The following is a 23422-nucleotide window of genomic DNA, read 5'->3' on the forward strand; positions in this document are numbered from 1 at the left end:
CTGTTTTCACACATAATACTGTAACCTGTTAATAAAATTCACCCTCTCCTCCTACCACTCCTTTCCTGGGGTACTTGGAATTTCTTGCAAACACTTTTCCAAGTCTCCAGGTTCCCCCTCCTATATCCTTGCTTCCCAGTTTTCACAGGGTGCAATGCTTTGAAACCATTCCCTAGTGAGTGGAAAATACGTTCAGTCATCCCAACCTGGGATACTAGTTTCTTCCTCTAATTTCTTTCTGCCTACAAAAAGAGATTTTATACTCTGAGATCCTGTTCATGACCCCAAATATATCACCAAGGCAATATTCACAGCACTGGTGGTGACTAGGAATATGCTGGCACAGTTCTCAGTCATGATGTATAAAGACACTCCATACAGAAAGAAGAAGAAAAATATTTATTTAGGCAGTAGGAAGCCAAATTCCAGAAGCAGAAAGCAAAATCTGTCATGGTGACCAAGAATTTACAAGAAGCACATGATCACCACTGGAAGCAAAGCCATTCTCAAGCCTCCACCAACCCTCTGCCAGGGCCTTCTCATCAGTAAACACTCAAGAGACAGAGTCTTGCCATGTCTGCCTGCCTCCTTGTGTCCCCTCTTCTCTGCCTTCGGGTTGTTCATTCACTTCTTCAAGGTTCTGCTCCAACTTTCCTGTTCCACTTGTTCAGCAAGCTCCTCCCACCACATGTGTCTTATGCCTCCAGGTGATTCAAACAGGTCACATGGGCCCATTAATGAATGACAAAGACCTTTCCATTTCAATTGCCATTACAGTCATGAGAGCAGTCAGAGCTAGGAAGGATGCAGGCAATCAGGTTTCTGGCTAGTGTAAGTGTGAGATTGTGATTGTGTTTAAGAGAGCCTGCTTGAGATTTGTTTAATGGACCTGGTGTTGGGAAACCTAGCAGGGGGAGGCTTGGGAATGGTGTTGTTCTCTGCATTGTTATTGTGTATACATTTTTGTTACTGCCATGGATTTGTCTTTCTGGTGTCTGAATAAATATTTTGGTTCTGCTTCCTTGTGGAGAGTCTGTGGTATTGTGCCATTCAGAATTGTGCCAGGATATTCAGGGCTGAGGTAGGCTCTGTGAATGTCACATTGTACTTAGGTGATGTAGTGAATAAAGTAACGGGCCTGGATCCAGGAAGATCCAGGTTCAAATCCTGTCCCCCACAAGTACTTTTACCTCTCATGATAGCTGTGAAGATAAAATGACACGATGCTTGTAAATATCCCTCAGAAAGAGCTCTTTCAGACAAAAAGGGCAAAATATCAGATAGAAACAGACACGGAAGCAGCTGATTGAAGAAGGTCTCAATGAGAGCAGTAGAAACTTAATGTTTGTAATTTTCTTAAATATGAACTAAGCAAAGAAAAAGAAACAAACTTAAAAGCCAAAGTGAAAACAACAAAGAATGAGGAAAGAAAAAAATTGTAATGTGCACAGCAGAATGTGGTAGACGATTCAAAATAAGCAGCAAGAAATTTCCATTTCAAGAAAGCCTGTATAATAAATGCTATGCACTGCACTGAGAGCTGTCCATCTTTTCTTTGTTCCCTTGTAATTTTTCTTGTGTTCTCAGCTGTGAGCTTTTTAATTTGTTCTTTTCACCCTCCCACTCCAGAAGGCATAATTAAATGCAGACAAGTACATATATACATGTATATAAACATACATACATATATGCTTATATATACACATACTGCCATATACACAGGAAGACATACAAATACACATAAACACAGGCACCTGTGTACATACATATACTTACGCATACATATACTCAGATATCAATAATCATACTCATGTATACACATTTGTATTCAAGTGCATCTATGTAAGACTGCACTGTACATATTAACCCTCTGTTTCTGTGAGGGCCAATAACATCTTCTTTCATAAATCTTAGTTTTTCCACATTTTTCCAAGTCGACAAATTCATCATTTCCTCCACCACAACAATATTCTCAGGGACTGGGAACTCTGGATTCTAAAGACATTTTCACTTTCCACTGTTGTTACTCCACTAACACACATGCTTCTGTCCTCTCTCCTCTGATAATCCTAATCTGTATTGTCTAACTGGAACCACAAACCACATCACTGAGATCTCCTGAAAATTCATTCGACTTCGTCCTTACCACTGGACTCCAGTGTTGGTTGTTTTTTAGCCCTGAGAATCTTTTTGAGTCATTCACCAGGCTCATTGGTTCCCAATATCTTTGTCAAAAAGGTGTAAAGATTCTCCACAGTCTTCTAGGAGGTGAAATCCTAGCTCATTTGAAGTCCTCCAGGAATCTCCAGCTGTCTCAGCCTTGAAAACCCCAGGCTGCTCGATTCTTCTATGCTGTTATTTTTTTTTTTCCTAAGTAATATTACCTGGCATTACACTCCCATAGGAGGTTGAAGATTACAGGAATGTACTTCTCTGAAGAAGCAGTACTTACTGACCTTTGCCTGTAGAGGGCACTGTTGGATAAAGTGGAGTTTTTCCCAACTGAGCCAGGAGCTTATGCCCCAGAGTCCCTTCAGCCTCTGCTCTGGTGGAAGCCAAAGAGCAGCTCACAGGCACTCAGAAGAGATTGAGGTATGGTAAGTTTTGCATGCTTGTGGCCCGTGAAGGATAAGAGAGACTGTGGGTACCAGCTCCAGCTGTGTGGTCCTTGGAAGCTCGGAGTTGGGCTGTCAGCACCCCCTGGTGCTCTTGGCCCTTGAGCTCCTGGTCTCCTGCCCTGTGTCCTGGGGGATGCGCAGCTGGCCCTGCCATACCAGTCCCAACTCCTGAGTTGGGGACAGATGCAGAGTTACCCCTCCCAATGCCCCACCTCTTTAGGAGACACTTCCCAAATCCCCTAGGCCCTTACTTTTGGCTCCCCAACGATCTCAGTGTTTGGAGTCTGTGGTGAATTCCAGATGAAAACAGAACTTTTGGGCTTGACCATTTAAGACCAGAGATGGTAGGGAAGTTGTAGACCCTTAGGTCCAATTGCCCGCATTTTACCAATAGAGAAGTGGGTCCCAGAGTGAGGAAGTGCCTAACTTCCTTCCTCCTCTTGGGAGGCCTGAGCAGCAGAAGTCCCAGGGACATAGGGGCAGAAACTGGGCCCACTCACTGTTACAACTCTTCCTTTGGATGATCATGAGGCAGTTCTGGATTAGAGGCCAGGCAAGGCAACAGGTATTTCTTAATCCCTTCATGTGTCAGGCCCTGTGCTTAGGGCTAGTGATTCCAGTGTCTTGATGGAGCTCACATCCTAATAGGAAAACACCTACTGAAAGGAGACCACAGTCATGGGGGAGAGAAGACCCCACTCCCTATGCTCCTGAATCCTCCAGAGTCCCAACCACATCTGGAGGGGAGGAAGTCTGGCTGTCCCCAAGCAGTGCCTGGGGGAACTCACCAATGGGGGAAGGGGCAGCATGGGGGGGGGGGTCCATGGGGAGAAGGCTCCAGGGTACAGGGAAGTTGTAGGAGGACAAAACAGTTCAGTTACAGTGACAAGGTCCTGCAGCATCATACATAGTCCTGAGTAGGAAGGAACCTGACTCCAAGAATCCCAGAATCTCAGAGGAGGAAATGACCTCAGGGGCTTTTGTTACACTCCCCTGCCAGAGAAAGGACCTGCCCCCTGTGCCTCAGGAACCCACAGAGTCAGTCAGTCACCACCTGAGGCCCCTCTTTCAGGTGTCCAGAGCAGGAGCAGATTTGCATGTGGGGGCCTCCTCCCAGCAGGGCCTGGGCTGGTCTTAAGTGAGCCCTGGGGGAGCCCAGCCCCATCTGGGGATCCTTAGGACACAGAGGCTCTTAACCATGGCTTGGATTTCTCTGCTGTTCTCCCTCCTGACCGTCTACGCAGGTGAGGTTGCCCAGGGACTCCTCCCTGTAACTCAGGCCCCACAGTGTCTGAGGTCAGCCATACTACTGACTTGAGCTCATTCTCAAGCTGCTTCAGGGGTCAGTATCCCCTTGAGGGAAAGAGACCCCTGCCTGTGACCAATCTCTTCTTTCCTTCCCTTGCAGGTTCTGGGGCCTCCTTAGTGCTGACTCAGCCTCCGTCAGTGTCCAAAAGCCTGGGAGAGACGGCCTCCATCTCCTGTACTGGGGATGGAACTCTTGGCAACTATGTACACTGGTACCAGCAGAAACCTGGTCAGGCCCCTAAGCTGGTGATATATGATGTTAACAAAAGGCCCTCGGGGATCCCTGACAGATTCTCTGGTGCCAAGTCAAGGAACACGGCCACCCTGAGCATCTCTGGGCTGCAGGCTGAGGATGAGGCTGATTATTACTGTCAGCAGTGGAGTAGTAAACACAGTGACATAGACTGAGGGGGAAGTGAGACAAAAACCCTGCCAGGCCTTCTCCCCCTGTACCCTCCCCTCTAGGCTCCAGAGACGTACTTGGTGAGCACAGGACAGAAACAACTTCACTTTCTGGCCCCTTCCTCCCTTTCTCCCTCCCTGCTCTTCTCCCTGGGAATCCCTTCCCCAATGACCCTCTCCCTCTAAGTCTCCCGTTCCTCAGACCCTCACCTGCTCCCTCTTTCCCTGCCTCCACATGCTCCCCTCTCATCCTTTGAGTTGTGCTGCCCCCGTGAAGGGCTCTTTCAGCCTCTTCCAAGCTTTGGAGGCTATTTTGGTGCCAGGATGGAGAAGAGGAACCCTCTGAAGTCCTCCCCAAGTTTCCTCCAAAAGAAGTAAAAAAACTGACTCAGTCTGATCTAGGAGCAGGGAAGCAGCTTAGCAGCCAGGCAGAAAAGGTTTATCACACTGGGCTGGTAGGAGAACAGGGTCTAAGAGCAGAACCAGCACCGTCCACAGCAGGAGGCCTGCAGTAAGGCTGCAAGTCTGGGGCAATTCACACTCCTGCAATTCAGCAGTCTCCCAGTAAATGGAGCAATCTGTGCAGCTCACAAGGCCACACCCCAATGAGCCTACCCTTACCAGAAGCCACCAGGGAGCCCTTGACCTCAGTGATCACCAGGAGTGAAGTGGGACTGGCCAAATAAGCCTGTGTTTCCAGTGCAACCCTTGCAGGTAAATAGCTAAGCCCAGTGCCAGGTCAGACCCACAGGGACATCCCACTGCCAAACCACCCGGGAAATCTGCCCTCCAGAGACAGCAGGCAGCTTAGCCCAGATTGCCAGGGAAGGACAGCAGCAAGACCCAAAGCCCCAACACGAAAAGCTTGGGCAGTGTACAACCAGAGCCCAGCTCTCCCTTAAAAACACCATGTCCCAAAAAAGGCAGAAAATATGAGCAAACAAACAAAAAACCTTGAGTATAGAAAGAGATTCTTGTAATACGAAGGGTCAAGGCGTCAACTTAAGTGAGGACAATAGCATCAAAAGGGCAGTATGCAAGGCTTCAAGGAAAAATCTAATGTGGTCTCAGGTCCAACAGGAATTCCTAGAAGAGCTTAGAATTGATTTAACAAATTAGAGAATTAGAAGAAATATTGGAGAAATAAATGAGAGTAGTAGAAAAAATAGTAAGTAAAAGAGTCCATTGCATGGCAGAAGATACACAAAAATGTGCAGAGCAAAAGAATTCCAAAAAAATCCATAGGACTGACAAAATGGGAAAGGAAGTACAAAAGCTTGCTGAAGAAAATAATTCCTTAAAAATTAGAATTTAATAAATGATGACTAATTACTGTATGAGACATTCTGTGAATGAAGCTCTGGTCTATACTGAACTTGGTGATCTCAAGTTTGAGCCTCACTAAAGAAATTTGGGATTACCAAGGGTAGAATAAGGGACACTGGGGCTGGAGAAACAGGGGTACTCTCAGGCAGGGATTGAAAGAGAGACACATCTGAGTATCTCTAGCACCTGGCCCAGAAAATAGAACATAGTAGCTGCTTGGTCAAGGTTACAGATTCACTGATGGTTTCCTAAAGAGTCAGCCTGTCCCGAGTTCCATAAACTCCCTGGAGAAAGTTACAGACTTAAACATTGAATTTGCAGGATCCTACCTTCACAGAACTGAAAGCTTTCATTTTAAAGACGTTGCATTAGATTAATAGGGGAAAAGCAGGTGACGTAACCCAAAGACAATCAAGAGTCTAGGTAAAGGAAATCCTTACTCATATGGTTAGGTAGTGGAATCTTTTCCACAAATAGTGAAATGTCTTTGGGAAGCTGAAAATCTTTCTTGGCCTCTGACTGAGGGATGTCAAATAGTCCTCTCTTAAAACTATGATTCCATGCATCATATTTAAGTCAGAAGAGGCTTATATTAATGGAAGACATGTTTCAGTTAATCTAAATGGTAGGAGGAATGAATGTAAGTCCTCAATAGTAGAATTCAGTGAAGGAAAATAAAAATTCCCCCCAAAAGGTTAGAGAATCCTCAGAACAACCCCTTCCCTCATGAAGTTACATAGTCCAAGATCATTCCCTGAATCTCTACAAGAGGGTCTGGGAAATTCCCTGGCCATAAGAAAGACATAGAAGGAAGGGTCAGTTCTGGGAGGGCAATTTCACTGAGACCAGCAATCCCAGACACAGCTGAGACTAATGAGGAATGTTCCAGACAATGGAGAGGGTGTAGTTTCTGTCAGTTTTGGAGGAAAGAATGAGTGCTCTGAAGGCAGAGGATGTGTACTGATGGTGGTCGGGTGGGTGGGAGTGAGGAGCCTCAGACAAATAGAAGGCTGATCTGCTGAAAGATTCTTTGGCTTCTGTTTTCTCTGCCCCCAGCAAAGACCTTTGGCCTGAAAATGTTGGAACACAAAATAGTCCATTGAGAGTTAAGAATCTACAAAACTAAGCAGAGAGTAAGCCGCTCTTGATGAATACATACTGCCTGACTCTTAAGCTACAAAAATATTCCAAAGAATAAGGACAACAAATAATAGCCATTTTTAAGGACTTCTCCTAAGTGCCAGATGGTGAACCTACAGTAACAAAAGTAAACCAATCTCTTCCTTTTGATTGGAAGAGATACGATGCCCTTGGGAAATTCTTTCTCGCCAAGGCAATGTTCACAGCACTGGTGGTGACTATGAACATGATGGTGAAGTTCTGAATCACAAAGTATAACAGACTCTCCACACAGAAGAAAAAGAAAAATATTTATTCCAAAACAGGAAGCCAAATCCATTATAAGAACCAAGAAGTCAGTACACATTAGCATTGTAGAGAACAAAGCCATTCCCAAGTCCTGACACACACACCCTCCACCACAGCCTTCCCACAAGAAAATGCTCAGAAGACTATCTGTACCTGCCTGTGTCCTCTCTCCTCTGCTCTAACTGCTCTCACCAACTTGCTCCCAGCTCTGCTCCACCCTTCCTGTTCTACCAGTTCAGCAAGCTCCTCCCACCACTTGTGACTTACACTTCCATGTGATTTATGCAGGTCACATGAGCCTATTAATGAATAGGAAAGACCTTCCCATTTGAATTACCACTACAAATGCTGTCCTCATTTCTTAGAGGCTCAGTGCCATCATGGGTGATGTCTTGACTTGCAGGAGAATATGATTTAAGTTAGGCACAGGTGCACAGAGTTGTCTCACTCTCTTCCAGTGGAAGGACAAAAGTCAGGATGACCGTCAATGTCATGAGATGCAGAGGATGACCTAGGTGTCTTTGCTTTTTTGCCAGTCTCTGAGTGTTCCACAGCACCAATTCAGCTCCTTTCAGGAACCCCTGTTGGATCTTGTTGCATTTGGGGGGTTAGGATCATCTTGGGAAATAGACCACTCTGCCTCCTCTTTCCCTACCTTCCAGGTTCTATGGCTTTCTATGTGTTCCCTCAGCCACCTCTGGGTCTTAGACTTCAGCCAGTATGTATCTATTGAGGATGGTACGGAGAACTGCTTTGTATCCTGGTATCTGCAGCAATTTTGAAGGTCTCTCCTGTTGACCTAGGATTCTAGAGACTAGTCCTTGGGGATCCCTGCCCAATTCTCGAATTCCATTTGTGGAAAGAGGGAGGGGCTCAAGGACTCAGGCTCATGACTGAGGATGAGGCTGATTACTACTCTCTCGCATGCAAGAGTGATAACTATGTTCACAATGACAAAAGAAAAAGAAAAACATGAGAAAGGGATCCCTCCATCCCTTTAGAATTTCATTTCTTTCTGATTTAGAAGACTTTTATACTCTTTCAGATATATATCATATGTATTGTTCCCTCTTGAACCCATTCCCAATGAAACTAGGTTTCCAGGACTACCAGCTTTCCTCCCCCATCTAATTCCTCTGTGTTGGATCTTCCTTTTGAACTTCTTTTGTATGAGATAATTATTCTTTTTAGGTGTTCCTCAAGGGTTTACTTTTTGAACTCATATCATGCTCACATCTACCGCCAATCTTTCCATCTATCTACCCAATTACTAATGACAATCTTAGACATACACTTTATGTACATAAAAGATGAGTTGTCTGTCCTTATTAAGTCCCTTGTAATTAGTGTTTGCTATGTATCTTGTATCTCTCTTGGCTCTTGTATGTCAAATCTTCTCTTAAGTTCAGGTCTCTTTTCTTTTTTAACAAAGTCTGGAAAGTCTGACATTTCATTAAATGTCCATTTTTTCTTTCACTCAGGATTGTACTCAGCATTGATGGTAGGATATTTTCAGCTACAATCTCAGTTCATTTTCTCTTCAATATATATTGGGCTCCAAGACCTGTGGTCTTTTAGTGACACCACCAGTAGGTCTCATGTGATTATAATTGTGGCAAAATTATTGAATTTTTTGTTTAATTGTTGCTCATAATATTTCATACTTGAGCTGGGGTTTCAGAATTTTACTCTGATATTTTTATGGGTTTTTCACATTTTTCCAATCACCACCTTTTCGATGGTGATTGGTAGACTTTTTTTTTCTATTTCTACTTTCCCCTCTTGTTCCAATGACTCAGGGAAATTTTCCTTTATTATTTTTATATTACTATCAACATTCCTCTTGATATCACAGCTTTCTTGTAGTCCAGTTATTGTTATGTTTTCTCTCCTTGGTCTGCTCTCCAGATCCATTGTTTTTCTTGTGAAATGTTCCTTATTCTCTTCCATTTTTTCATTCTTTATATTTTGTTTCATTGTATATGTATCATAATTTCATTAGCTTCTCCTGATTCACTTGTAATTTTCAAAGACTCATTTTGTTCTTTAATATTCTGCATCTCCTTTTGTAATGGGTTGGCATTCTTTTCATAATCCTGTTTTTCTTAGACCATTCTTGTATTGTTTGATTTTTTTTAGTTTATCTTGGTCTCTCTCTTTTGAATTTTGAAGTTTTTTTAAAGTTCTGCTTTGAATTCTATTTGGGCAGGCGACCATTTGACATTGGGGTAGAATGATTTTTATTTCCTTCAATAGATGAACCACAGTCTTTTCTTTCCCCATAGTAATTCTCTATAGTTGAATGTTCTCCTTTGTTTTTTACTCTGTACTAGATATGTTTTTGTAATCAGCTCTATTCCTAGCGCATGGGGGATGGTGCCTCAGGCCTCAGCTCCTCCTTCAGTTTTCCCCTCTGTCCTGGAGCCAAAACCAAGACCTGCAGACTCCTGTATGTGCCGAGAGCTAACTGAGTCCCTGCCCCACTGCTTTTACACTCACAGCATCTGCTGTTTCCTTATAACCAAACATGTCTTCAATCACAGCACGGTGTGGCATTCCTTGTCAGCAGATGTTCCCTCCTTCTTCTCTGGAACAGACACTCTACTCCCCTAAATGTTCCAGGGGGAAAAGTTCCTGTGGCTGGGGCTGAGGCAGTCTCCCCACCCAGCTAATGTCAGGGCTTGCTGCTGGTTGTTTAACCAGACATCACCAGAGGAATGAAATTTCTTCTAGGATATTTCTTCATGTCTTCCCTGATTGTCCCAGGAGGACCACATTTCTTACCCTATTATTATTTATTTTTGGTTCTCTATGTTCCCTCTGAGCCTACAATTATTATATCACTTCTTGAGTACATCTAGAGAGCCTGGGATTTTCTGACCTATTCTGCCATCTTCAGAGAGCAGAAACTTTTTTAAAAATATTTTGTTGTAGCGGGAGCCAAGATGGCGGAGTAGAAAGACGCACATACACATAACTCCGAACCCACAACACATAGAATGGCTACAGGGAAGTAACTCACTGCGAATTCTGCACCCAGAGGCCACGGAACATTGGAGCGAGGGAGATTTCTGTTCTGGAGAGACCTGCAAACCTCTCGCGGGGGGTCCTTCGCGCTGAGGACTGGGTGCCAGGACTGGGAGCTGAGTGCAGCCCTGCAGCGGCTGCGGCACCAAGAGGAAAAGATCCAAGCGGGCTTCAGGGATGGGATCTCCAGCGGTCACGCGGGTCCCTCCACCCACAGAGGGACCTGCAAACCTCTCACAAAAGGTCCCTCGCACTGCAGACGCGGAGCCCAGACCAGACCTGCCGCGGCAGCAGCCGCAGCACCAAGAGATACAGATCTGAGCAGGCTTCAGGGAAGGAATCTCTAGCGGCCTCACAAATCCCTCCACCCACAGGTGACGGGGGTCGGTGAGAGAGTCTCTTTGGCAGGTCGAGAGGGGAATGGGGTACCCCATAACTCAAGCCCCCCCAGGAGGTAAAAGCTGAGAGGCAGCTGCAAACCAGGGCTCACCAAGGGGGCAGGAGCCTGGATCCATTGTGGAAGGTCTGTGCATAAACTCCCTGAGGGAACTGAACCTAAGAGGCAGCCCTGCCCCGACCTGAGCATGGGAACTTAATCTCACACTGAATAGCAGCCCTGCCCCCGCCCAAAGCCCTGAGGCTGGAAGCAGCATTTGAATCTCAGACCCCAAACACTGGCTGGGAGGATCAGGAGGTGAGGTGGGTGTGAGGAGAATATTCAGAGGTCAAGTCACTGGCTGGGAAAATGCCCAGAAAAGGGAAAAGAAATAAGACTATAGAAGGTTACTTTCTTGGTGAAGAGGCATTTCCTCCCTTCCTTTCTGATGAGGAAGAACAATGCTTACCATCCGGCAAAGACACACAAATCAAGGCTTCTGTGTCCCAGCCCACCCAATGGGCTCAGGCCATGGAAGAGCTCAAAAAAAATTTTGAAAATCAAGTTAGAGAGGTAGAGGAAAATCTGGGAAGAGAAATGAGAGACATGAAGTCAAAGCATGAACAGCAGATCAGCTCCCTGCTAAAGGAGACCCAAAAAAATGTTGAAGAAAATAACACCTTGAAAACTAGCCTAACTCAATTGGCAAAAGAGGTTCAAAAAGCCAATGAGGAGAAGAATGCTTTCAAAAGCAAAATTAGCCAAATGGAAAAGGAGATTCAAAAGCTCACTGAAGAAAATAGTTCTTTCAAAATTAGAATGGCACAGATGGAGGATAAGGACTTTATGAGAAAGCAAGAAATCACAGAATAAAGCGAGAAGAATGGAAAAATGGAAGATAATGTGAAATATCTCATTGGAAAAACAACTGACCTGGAAAATAGATCCAGGAGAGACAATTTAAAAATTATGGGACTATCTGAAAGCCATGATCAAAAGAAGAGCCTAGACATCATTTTTCATGAAATTATCGAGGAAAGCTGCCCTGAGATTCTAGAACCAGAGGGCAAAATAAGTATTCAAGGAATCCACAGATCACCGTCTGAAAGAGATCCAAAAAGAGAAACTCCTAGGAACATTGTGGCCAAATTCCAGAATTCCCTGGTCAAGGAGAAAATATTGCAAGCAGCTAGAAAGAAACAATTCAAGTACTGTGGAAATACAATCAGGATAACACAAGATCTAGCAGCCTCTACATTAAGGGATCGAAGGGCATGGAATAGGATATTCCAGAAGTCAAAGGAACTAGGACTAAAACCAAGAATCACCTGCCCAGCAAAACTGAGTATAATACTTCAGGGGAAAAATTGATCTTTCAATGAAATAGAGGACTTTCAAGCATTCTTGATGAAAAGACCAGAGCTGAAAAGAAAATCTGACTTTCTAACACAAGAATGAAGAGAACCATGAAAAGGTGAACAGCAAAGAGAAGTCATAAGGGACTTACTGAAGTTTAACTGTTTACATTCCTACATGGAAAGACAATATTTGTAACTCTTGAAACATTTCAGTATCTGGTTACTGGGTGGGATTACACACATACACATGCACACACGCACACATACATAGAGACAGAGTGCATAGAGTGAATTGAAGAGGATAGGATCATATCTTAAAAAAAAATTAAATCAAGCAGTGAGAGAGAAATATATTGGGAGGAGAAAGGGAGAAATTTAATGGGGCAAATTATCTCTCATAAAAGAGGCAAGCAAAGACTCATTAGTGGAGGGATAAAGAGGGGAGGTGAGAGAAAAACATGAAGTCTACTCTCATCACATTCCACTAAAGGAAGGAATAAAATACACACTCATTTTGGTATGAAAACTATATCACAATACAGTAAAGTGGGGGATAAGGGGACAAGCAGGGTGGGGGGGATGACAGAAGGGAAGGCATGGGGAGGAGAGTGCAATTCCAGGTCGACACTCATGGGGAGGGATAGGATCAAAAGAGAATAGAAGTAATGGGGGACAGGATAGGATGGAGGGAAATATAGTTAGTCTTATACAACACAACTATTATGCAAGTCATTTGCAAAACTACACAAATTTGGCCTATATTGAATTGCTTGCCTTCCAAAGGGAAGGGGTGGAGAGGGAGGGAGGTAAAGAAGTTGGAACTCAAAGTGTTAGGAACAACTGTCGAGTAATGTTCTTGCCACTAGGAAACAAGAAATACAGGTAAAGGGGTATAGAAAGCTATCTGGCCCTACAGGACAAAAGAGAAGACGGAGACAAGGGCAGAGAGGGATGATAGAAGAGAGAGCAGATTGGTCACAGGGGCAATTAGAATGCTTGGTGCTTGGGGGGGAGGGGATAAAAGGGGAGAAAATTTGTAACCCAAAATTTTGTGAAAATGAATGTTAAAAGTTAAATAAATAAATTTAATTATTAAAAAAAAAGATAGTGAAGGCTTACAAAGGGAGACACAGATCTTCCCACAGAGGCATTTTTCTTGACTGTTTATGGGCTCAGGTATGAGTCTTTTGGGCTGTTAGGCTCTATGCTAGACTCTGGGGATATAAAAAGAGACAGAAGACAGTCTCTGGCCTTCAGAAGCTTTCATCCTAACTGGGGAGACAACATGCAAACAGATAGATGTAAAGCAACCTATATATAGGCAGTAGGTGGCACAGTGGATAGAGCACTGGGCCTGGAATCCGACTCAGATACTGACAGTCTGTGTGACCCTGGGCAAGTCACTTAACCCTGTTTGCCTCAGTTTTCTCATCTGTGAAAACAGCTGAAGAAGGAAATAGCAAACCACTCTAGTAACTTTATCAAGAAAACCCAAGTGGAGTCATGAAGAGTCAGACATGACTGCACTGACTGGACAACAACAAAATGAATCTTTTGCATTTGCCATTGAGTTAAATAAAATCTGCCCTACATTTCAAAAAAAAAAAAGTAAAAATATTTTGTTGTATATAACTCAAGCTTACATTTACATGACTACTGATCATTTGGGTTTCTTCCTCTGAAAAATGGCTATTCAAATATTATGACCATTTTTTGAACTGGGAAACACTTCCTATTCTGATGTGAATCTATTCCATGAATCTGGAAAATGAGATTCTGATCCCATTTTTGACTCTATGAAGAGTGTCTCTAAACAATGGTGAACATAAGAGTTCTTTTCCTCCCTCGACTATGCTAATTACTAATAATATAAATTCAAGCAAAAGGAAACACTATTCTTCTTTTCAAGGACTTTCCATTCCAAAAGGAAGCCAACAAAATAAATGACCTTCGTTCTCACAATCCTTGGGGCTCCCATTTCCCTTTCACGACCAGAGAGAGACACTGGAATGAGTTTGGGGCTGAATTAGGCTGCTAATGGCCCCTGGGGCTCTTGGCCGCTGAGCTCTTGGTCTCCTGCCCTGTGGCCTGGTGGGGAGGGGAGGGCTCAGGTGATGCTACCTTCCCAGCCCCTCCCCCTAAGCAGAGGGCAGATGCAGAACTGCCCCTCCCAATGTTCCACCTTTTTAGGGGGCATTTCAGAACTCTCTTAGTCCCCAGAGTGTGAACAACATCCTCAGCTGCTAAAACAACATCCTCAGTTGCTCAGACAAATACAACTATGAGCCGTTGCTCAGAACTCACCATGTGCCAGGCACTATGCCAGGTGCAGGGGGCACAGCAACAAACAGCAGCAATCTGTTCTCAGGGTTCCTTCCCTTCTATTAGAGGAACCCAGATGCCCCTGAGTGAAAAAAAGACAACACAGAGACATCCTAGGTAGGTAAAGTTGGAGGGAAGTATTGGGAGGATGTGGAAAGGTTTCTGACAGAAGAGAAGGTTGAAACCAGAACCTCTAGAAAAGGCCCCCTACACTCCCCCTCCCCACCTCTCACTCCATTCCCAGGTTTTTGCCTTTTTACTTTGTTTTACCCTCCTTGAATCAGATCAGAGAGAGTATATCTGAAATAATACTCATCTCCCTCCCCTCTTTTCCTCTAATGTAATATATTCTTGTGTCTCTTCCTGTGACGAAATTTATTTTTTTTCTGCCTCCTCCTTTTCACATCTCCCATTACAATCTTTTCACACCCTTGAATCACATTTGTTGTCATCACATCCTTGAATTTAAACCCGCTACAACTGCCTATATTTATCCCTTTTACATTGCATAATACATGTACAATTCTCAAGACTGAAAAGTATCATCTTCTCTTGTAGGGATGTAAACAGTGTGCCCATATTGAATAACAATTTTTTCCCCCTATATACCTTTTTATGCCTCTCCTGAGACCTACGTTTGAAGATCACATTTTCTATTGAGTTCTGGCCTTTTCATCAGGAAGGTATGGAAATCCCTCACTTCACTGAATGTCCATCTCCTTGCCTGAAATATTATGCTCACCTTTGCTGGGTAATTGATCATTGGTTGTCATCTCATCTCCTTTGCCTTACAATATATTACTTTCCAATTCCTTTGATCTTTTACTATAGAAGCTACAAGGTCCTGTGTGATCCTGACTGTAGTTCCTCAATATTTGAATTGTTTCTTTCTGGCTGCCTGTAGTATTTTTTCCTTTATGTGATAGTTCTGGCTGACAATGATATTCCTTGTTGTTTTCAGTTTGGGTCCCTCTCAGGAGGTGAAGGGTGGATTCTTTCAATGCCCATTTTGCTCTCTGGGTCTAGGACTTCTGGGCAATTTTCCTTGATGATTTCTTGGATAATATTGCCCAGGCTCTTTTTTTCATCATGGTTTTCTGGTAGACCAATAATCCTTAGATTTTTCTGTCCTGGATTTTTTCCAGGTCATTTGTTTTTCTAATTAGATATTTGACTTTTTCTTCTATCTTTTCACTCTTTAGATTAGGTTTGACTGCTTCTTGATGTCACAGAGATTCCTTTGCTTCTACTTGCCCCATTCTATTTTTTATCAGATTGTTTTCTTCAATTAACTTTTGCATCTCCTTTTCCTTCTGTCCAATTGTTCCTTTTAAGGAGTTATTTTCACTAGTTGGCTTTATACTTCTTTTTTCATTTGTTCAATTTTCCTTTTTAAGGAGCTGTTCTCTACAGTAAATTCTTTTTTCATATTTTTAAAATCATTGGCCAATTTGTCTTCTATTTCTCTCATTTGGGTTTTCAAATGCTTCCAGAACTCTTCAAGAAGTTCTTTGTGCTTCCGACCAGATCATATTCCCTTCTGAAGTTGCAGATTGCGGTACAGTCTCAATGCTGACCTTTTCGGTATTTGTGTTTTGGTCCTTGTGCCCATAGAAAGATTCTAAGTCTTTTCTTTTCTGCTTTGCTTCTTACTGATGATAATAACCCATTTCCTGGATTTCAAAGTAGATCTCTGATTCTGTGGCACAGGGAGCTCTGTACCACAGTTCTTGTGCCTAAAATTTGAGGCTTTGTGTGTTGTGGCTTCTGGTTCTTCATACAAACCTGAGATTGTATCCATATGTGTGGGAAAAGCTTTGGATAAAATACAACACTCATTTCTATTAAAAAAAAGGACAGTCATAAAATAGATTTTTCCTTAAATTGATAGAAAGTATTTATCTAAAAGCATCACCAATTACTGTTGGTAATATGGATAATCTAGACTCTCCTGTCCTGCCTTATCCTGTCCTCTCCTCTGCTTTCCTTTCCCCTGATGACCTTAAACCTTAAACCTACTGCACTCTGAAGCCCATAGACTGCCTTCCTGACCAAACTCCACTTAAGTACTGTGTCCTCGACCCCTCTAGGCTAACTCGTGATTATTAGTTGTAACTGTTTCCCTTCCCTTCCCGCTTGATTTCCTTATTTTGTTTTAAAGGTGCCACTCCCTGACTACTTTTCAAACATGTCCATTGACTATATGGGCTTCATCTCACCCTGAGTACCTGAATAGACACAAGGCCAAAGAATCCAAGGTCTCCCATTACATCCTCAGCCATCTCCAGTCATCTTGATGAATATCTGGTCACTGGATCCAGAGGACTCAGTAGAAAAAAGTGAGGCTTTTGCCCTTACACAGCTCTCCCTCACTGAAAACAAAGTCAAGGGCAAGTCATGTCATCATTTCTCTGATGTCAAGGTCCTCTTTGAAAATGTAGGACAAACACAAGAACAACACAATAATTCAGGCAGTTAAATCACATATTTGAGGGGTTTAATCAGATAATCCCTGTTCAGAGACATCTTGGCAATCAATTGAACCTGACTATTCAGAAGGTGCTGCCTGTGTACCTGACTGTCTGCTGAGTATGAGAAAACACATGACAATTGTCCTTTCATTGGAAAATCTCTAGATAAATGGTGGCAGGTGAATGTAATGAAGTCTCATTATGCTCTAAGAATGAGGGGATGGAGAACTAGAGGAAAGTGTGAAGACATTTATGCACTGAAGTGCAGCAAAGTGAAGAACAGATAGAGAACAATCGAGAGAGTAATTAAAATATTCTAGAGAAAAGCAACTTTGAAAGATTTCAGAATTCAGACCAAGATAATGATAAAACTAGGAGTCCCAAAGAAAGAAGATTAGATGTGTCAGTCACTTCTAGATGGACAGAAGAACTTTAAGTGGTGAGACAAACAAGGAGTTGGGCACAGCTAGTGGGGAATTTGTTTCTCAAGAATATGCAGCTGAACAAAAGGAGGAATGAAAGCGGTCAGGGATATTTTGAATTAAGTACATAACTGAGAGGGAACAAAGAAAGAGGAAAAGAGGGGTGGAAAAATGGGATAACAGTACAAGGAAGAAAGAATAAGCAATCATGGGGGAAAACTCTAAAACTTGGGGAACATTTAAGGGTAGAAGGAAAACAATGGAGAGTGAGAAGAGGGTCTGGAGACTAATGTCTCCTAAATGTAGATAATGGAATAATGATTGTGAGGTAAAGTGTTGTTTCAATAACTTAAGGGGAACAAAAAAAACCCCATAATTCAGAGAAATATTAAATACAATAAGAGTGGAAAATATACACTCAATCCTTATAATTTTAAATTTCAATGAATTAAAATATCCAGTGATGTGACATGGAGTGATGCTTGATTAACAATAGAAAAAGCTCCAAGATATTGATTTAAAAAAGCATAATCAATCAATAAGTAATCAATCAATAAACACTTAAGAAGTGCCTCCTATGTACCAGGCATTATGCTAAGCGCACTGTGCATCTATAAATAAAGCTAGGCATGACTAAAAAAGAAATGAATACACTATAAAAAGCTAGGACATGATTTACCATGTATGCAGTGAGTCTAGAAAGCAGAAGATTCAGTCGTGCTATCAGAGGAAAGAAAGATAATCACAATATAATCAGAGAAAAACAAATTAAATTTGGCTAAAAGGAATCAGAGACTACAACCAAATGCCAGCATTAACTTTGTACAATCCAAAAGTCTAAATATGTAAATTTATAAAGCAAAAATTAATAGAATTTCAAAAATAGTGACTTAATAAAAGTAGGAGACTTTAAGATCCCTTTCTCAGAATTAGATAACACCAACTGAAAGATGACGAAAAGAAAAACAGAAAATGGAAGAAATGTCTTGTAAATTACAACTAAAATCTGATAACATTTTCTCAGTTGGACTGCTAAAGAATGTATGTTTTTTCAACATCGTTTATAAACTTTATAAAAATCAACAGTATTAACAGGACACAGAAATATTGCAAATAAATGTTGATGATCAATTAAGATCATGTGAGCCCCAGTAGGGGTCAAAGCCTGAACTAGTGAACAAGAAGGTGAACCTTGGCCTAGTAGACATGCCCCTCTTTGTTCTCTGAGTAAATCCAGAGAATACCTCTTCCTGTGTCAACAACTGCAAAGCCAGAAGAAGCAAAGAGCATTCTCTGTTTGTGTCCATTAACAATAAGGAGCCTTAACCCAAGACATTATCTTGAATAATGGAACTTTTCTTATCTTAGTATTTTATGGACATATACTATGTTTTGCCATCTTAATGGTAAAGGAACACAAATGCCCTGTCTTGTAATTTCAGTTGACAATTTGTCCACATTCTTATTTTATTGTATTTACAATTTATTCAGTGGGGAAAACTCCTTTCTCATGCTATGGTTAAACATACATGGAGAGCATAAATGTCAGTCACAGACATCCTGAGTTGGGATAAAGTTCTAATTCTTTTAATCAGACAGAATTAATATCTTGCTCCATGCACATGCATGTGCACTAGCTTTGCTAGCTTTAAGGGAATAAGCAATACGAATTGATCTACCACCCAGTCTGTTTGCCTCTTTTAACCAAACTTTCAGGCTGACAATGTTAAAGGGCAGAAATAGCAAACACATATTTTATATGTCGTCATGAAAGAAAAGACACAGACTCAGTTCCTACAGTGCTCAAGTCTCAAAAGCTTTTACCCTTCACTTTATATCAGTTCATGTCTTTCCAGGTTTTTCAGAAATCATCCTGCTTTTCATTTCTTAGAGCACAATAATATTCCATTACAATCATAATTGATTTCCAATTCTTAGCCACGACAAAAAGAGCTTCTGTAAACATTTGTTTCTATGGGCCATTTTCTTCTTGCTTTGGTCCATTTCTTTGGTACTTCAAGTTCCTGTGGTGCACCACCATGTATGTTCTCTGTTCCTTCCCTTCTCCTGGACTTCAGCTGGACAGCTCAGCCAGTGTACTTCCTGAAGATGATTCCTCCTCTATGATTTTCCTCACCCTGATCTTTCCTCCTTCTGTGGATTTGCTCCCTGCTTAACCCAAGGTGCCACTGTCGTTCCCCAGCAGGCCCACCACAACAAAGTTCCTGGGTGCCCAGTGCACTGGGCATGTTCACACATGGGCTGGTGTGCTCAGGTCCCAGGGGCACTATTCCTTTAAAATGACAAGGTGCCAAGCATTCATGAGGTGCAGACTCTGCCTCAGGCACTGGCTAACATCTGGCAACATAAATTCAAGTCAAAAAAAACCACTTCCTGTTTCTATGGAGCCCCCATTCCAAAGGAGAAGGTAAATAAAAACAGGACCTTCCTCCTGACATTCTCTTGGATGGCTATTGTCCCTGTGACCACCAGAGGGAAGCAATGGGATGAGTTTGGGTCTAAGATGGGCTGCTAATGCCCCCTGGAGCTCCTAGTCTCCTGCCTTGTGCCCTGAGGGAGCCTCAGCTGGTGCTGCCTTCCCAGCCCCTCCCCTGAGCTGGGGGCAGATGCAGAGTTGCCCCTCCCAATGCCTCACCTTTTTAAGGGACACTTCAGAATTCCCTTAGGCCCCAGAGTGTGAACAACATCCTCAGCTACTAAAACTGTGCAGACTAGTCCAACAACTAGCCATTGTTCAGCATTACCCTGTGCCAGGCACTGTGCCAGGTGCAGGGGGCACAGTAACAAATAGCAGCAGTCTCTGTTCTCATGCCCCTCCCTTCCATGGGAGGAACTCAGATGCCCCTGCATGGGGAAGGACAAAACAGAGAAATGCTAGGGTGTTGGGGGAAGAGGAGCCCTCTCAGCTGGGGGTTGGGGGAATGAAGAAACGCCTCAGGCCGAAGAGGAGATTGGAGAAAGAACCCCTAGAAAATGACCCCTCCCCACCCCCTCCTCTCCCTCTCCATATCTCCCTCCATTACTAGATCTTTTGATCTGCCTGAGTGTGGGAGTGGACCCAGGCCCAGAGGGACAGCCAGCATGGAGTATTTAATGGGCACTATGTGGTCTGCAACACAATGACATGTGTTAGGTCATTTAGACCTCACTACCTGCCCTGGGAAGTAGGGGCTATTATGTTCCCATTTTACACATACATGAAAACAGAGACCCAGACAGGTTAGGTTGACTTGCTCAGGGTCACAGAGCTCACAAACTTCAGAGACAAGAACTGAAAGCAGGGCTTCTTGTCCCAAGTTCCAAGCTCTTACCACTGCACCACGAAGCTGCAGGATGGGTAGAAAAGTGAAGCATAGTACAGTGGGGATAATTTCAGGAGGACTGAGTCCCAGAATGAGATGTGGCTGGGAAGGGAAAAAAAGGACAAAGGAAAAGAGCAACAGAGAACAAAGCAGGAAGAGGATCACAGTTCCCTTCTTTTTTCCTTCTCAGTCAAAGAACGGTGTCCAAAATCCACACTTGCTTACAAGATCAAGTATAACCTATACATGGAGTTCCGTCTCCATTCACATACATCTCCATCCTTCCCTCTTTCAGGATGGAAAAGGGAGATTGTCTCAGGAAGGAGGATCTCAGGGGGACTGAGTCCCAGAACAAATTGTGGCTGGAAGGCCATCCCCAGACCTTCTGAGGCTCAATATATTTCATAGGTTTGCAGTCTAGGTGGTCTCCCTGTTTCACATGATGAGTCTCTTGGGGCACAGAGAGAACTCCTATTCCCCACCTGGCCTGAAGCATCATTCCCAGAAGCCTGGGGATAAGACCGAGTGAGAGGAAACCCAGAACACTGAGAAAGTGCTCACCTGCAGATCTCCGATGCTCTTGACTATTTGATTACTAAATTCAAATAAACAAACAAATCAATAAAATTTATTTCCTTAAACCTCACCCACCTTTGACTTCCTGAAGTTCTCATTCTCTGGGGAATTTGCTCAACATCTTGAGACCCTCTTTGTTAGGTAAGTGAAAAAGCTGGAAGAGAGGTATCACTCTCATTTTTTTTTAATTTTTTATTCGCATTAAACTGCTTTAATGGTCTCAAAACTCTGTGACAGATTTTTGGCCAAGTAGTTTCCATTTAAAAATTACTGATTTTGAAAACTAATAACTTAAAATGCCACAAAACAAATGGTCCACAAAAGCATTCCTTTCCTCCTGAAGCTTTTACAATGCATTGTAATCATTAGCCCATCTTTTACTTTTAAACTGAAATGGTCAATTGAGACAAACAGTTCTGAGACCGTTCTTCCACCCCTGATTAAGACTGGGAGGGCAGGTGTTGTACAGAATATTCATTTTGCCTTCTGGACCTTCTGGGCAGATTTTGTGACCTTACCAGCTCCAGCAGCCTTCTTGTCAACTGCCTTGATGACACCAACTGCAACAGTCTGCCTCATATCATGAACACCAAAACAACCCAGAGGAGAAGACTCAGAGAAACTCTCCACATACATGGGCTTGCCTGGAATCATGACAACGAAGGCAGCATTGCCAGATTTTGGGAATTTAGCACCATCTTCCAGCTTCTTACCAGAACGCTGATCAGTCTTCTCCTTCAGTTCAGCAAACTAGTGAGCAATGTGAGCAGTGTGACAGTCCAGAACAGGTGCATAGCCAGCACTGATTTGGCCTGGATGGTTCAGGATAATAACCTGTGCAGTGAAACCAGCTGCTTCCATAGGAGGGTCATTCTTGCTATCACCAACCACATTACCACAACAGACATCTTTGACAGACACGTTCTTGACATTGAAACCAACATCATCCTCTGGCAGAGCCTCACTCAAAGCTTCATGGTGCATTTCGACAGACTTTACTTCAGTTGTAACAATAACTGGAGTGAAGGTGACCACCATGCCTGGTTTTAGAGCACCAGTTTCCACTCGGCCAACAGGTACAGTACCAATACCGCCAATCTGGTAGACATCTTGGAGACGTAGACGAAGGGGCTTGTGAGGTGGCAGAATGCAAACCAAAGCTTCAAGCAGTGTAGTTCCATTAGCATCGCCATCCTTGCGAGTGACTTTCCATCCCTTGAACCAGGGCATATTAGAGCTAGGCTCCAGCATGTTGTCGCCATTCCAACCCGAAATTGGCACAAAAGCTACTGTATAGGAGTTGTAGCCAATTTTCTTAATATAGGTACTGACTTCCTTGACAATTTCCTCGTATATCTTCTGGCTGTAGGAGGGTCTGGGGAATCCTTTTTGTTTGCACCAACAATCACTTATTCCAGAAAGGCATGGTCATGGGTCTGCCCATTCTTAGAAATGCCAGCCTCAAATTCACCAACACCAGCAGCCACAATCAGGACAGCTCAGTCCGCCTGAGATGTGCCTGTAATCATGTTCTTGATGGAGTCTCTGTGTCCTGGAGCATCAATAATGGTCACGTAGTATTTGCTGGTCTCAGATTTCCACAAGGAGATATCAGTAGTGATACCATGCTCATGTTCAGCCTTCAGTTTATCCAAGACCCAGGCATATTTAAAGGAGCCCTTTCCCATCTCAGCAGCGTCCTTCTCGACCTTCTCAATAGTTCTCTTATCAATTCCACGACATTTGAGATGAGGTGACCAGTAGTGGTGGACTTGCCAGAGTCTACATGTCCAATGACGACAGGGTTAATGTGAGTCATTTCCTTGCCCATTTTCGTGGAAGCTTAGCGATGGTTTTCCCAACACCTGTGTTCTGGCTGCAAACCCTTTGAGAGAAAGGTCACTCTCATTTTAATAAGGGAGAACTGAGGCCCGGAGCGAGCATGTGCCTGGCTTCCTTCCTCTGCAGCCTCTTGGGATGCCTGAGCAGCAAGAGTCATGTGTAAGTGGGGGCAGAAGGTGGGTTCACTCACTGTTATAATTGATCCTTTGGATGGTCCTGAGGCAGTTCTGGATTGAAGGCCAGGCAAGGCAAGAAGCAATTTTCAATACCTTCCTGTGTGCCAGGCCCTGTGCTAAGTGCTGGAGATTCCATGGGAGATAAACAGACAGTCCCTGCCCTGATGGAGCTCACGTCCTAATAGAGAAGACATCACTGAAAGGGGCCTCCAGTGATGGTGTAGAGAAGGCCCCATTCCCCTTGTGTCTGAATCGTCCAGAGTCCCAGGCACAGTTGGAAGTGATGAAGTCTGGCTGATTCCAAGCAGGGCCTGGGGGAACTCAGCAATGGGGGAGGGAGGATCCATAGGCAGAAGACTTCAGAGTATAGGGAAGGTCCAGGAGCGGTTCAGTTTCACTGACAAGGTCTTGGAGCATCAGACACAGGCCTGGGGAGGAATGAACCTG

The 23422-nt window shown here is 43.4% G+C and overlaps 1 pseudogene and 1 gene segment (V, D, J or C); one reads left to right on the top strand and one right to left on the bottom strand.

Moving 5' to 3' along the window:
- The first annotated feature begins 3716 nt into the window (after positions 1 to 3716).
- Positions 3717 to 4349, top strand: LOC140498042 (immunoglobulin lambda variable 3-25-like). The segment is given in 2 exon segments: positions 3717 to 3862; positions 4027 to 4349. Coding segments are annotated over 2 exon segments (354 nt in total).
- A 16807-nt stretch (positions 4350 to 21156) lies between these two features.
- LOC140498873 (elongation factor 1-alpha 1 pseudogene) lies at positions 21157 to 22811 on the bottom strand (annotated as a pseudogene).
- Positions 22812 to 23422: the final 611 nt, after the last annotated feature.

Source organism: Notamacropus eugenii, chromosome 4 (assembly GCF_028372415.1).
Source record: "Notamacropus eugenii isolate mMacEug1 chromosome 4, mMacEug1.pri_v2, whole genome shotgun sequence".
NCBI lineage: Eukaryota > Metazoa > Chordata > Mammalia > Diprotodontia > Macropodidae > Notamacropus > Notamacropus eugenii.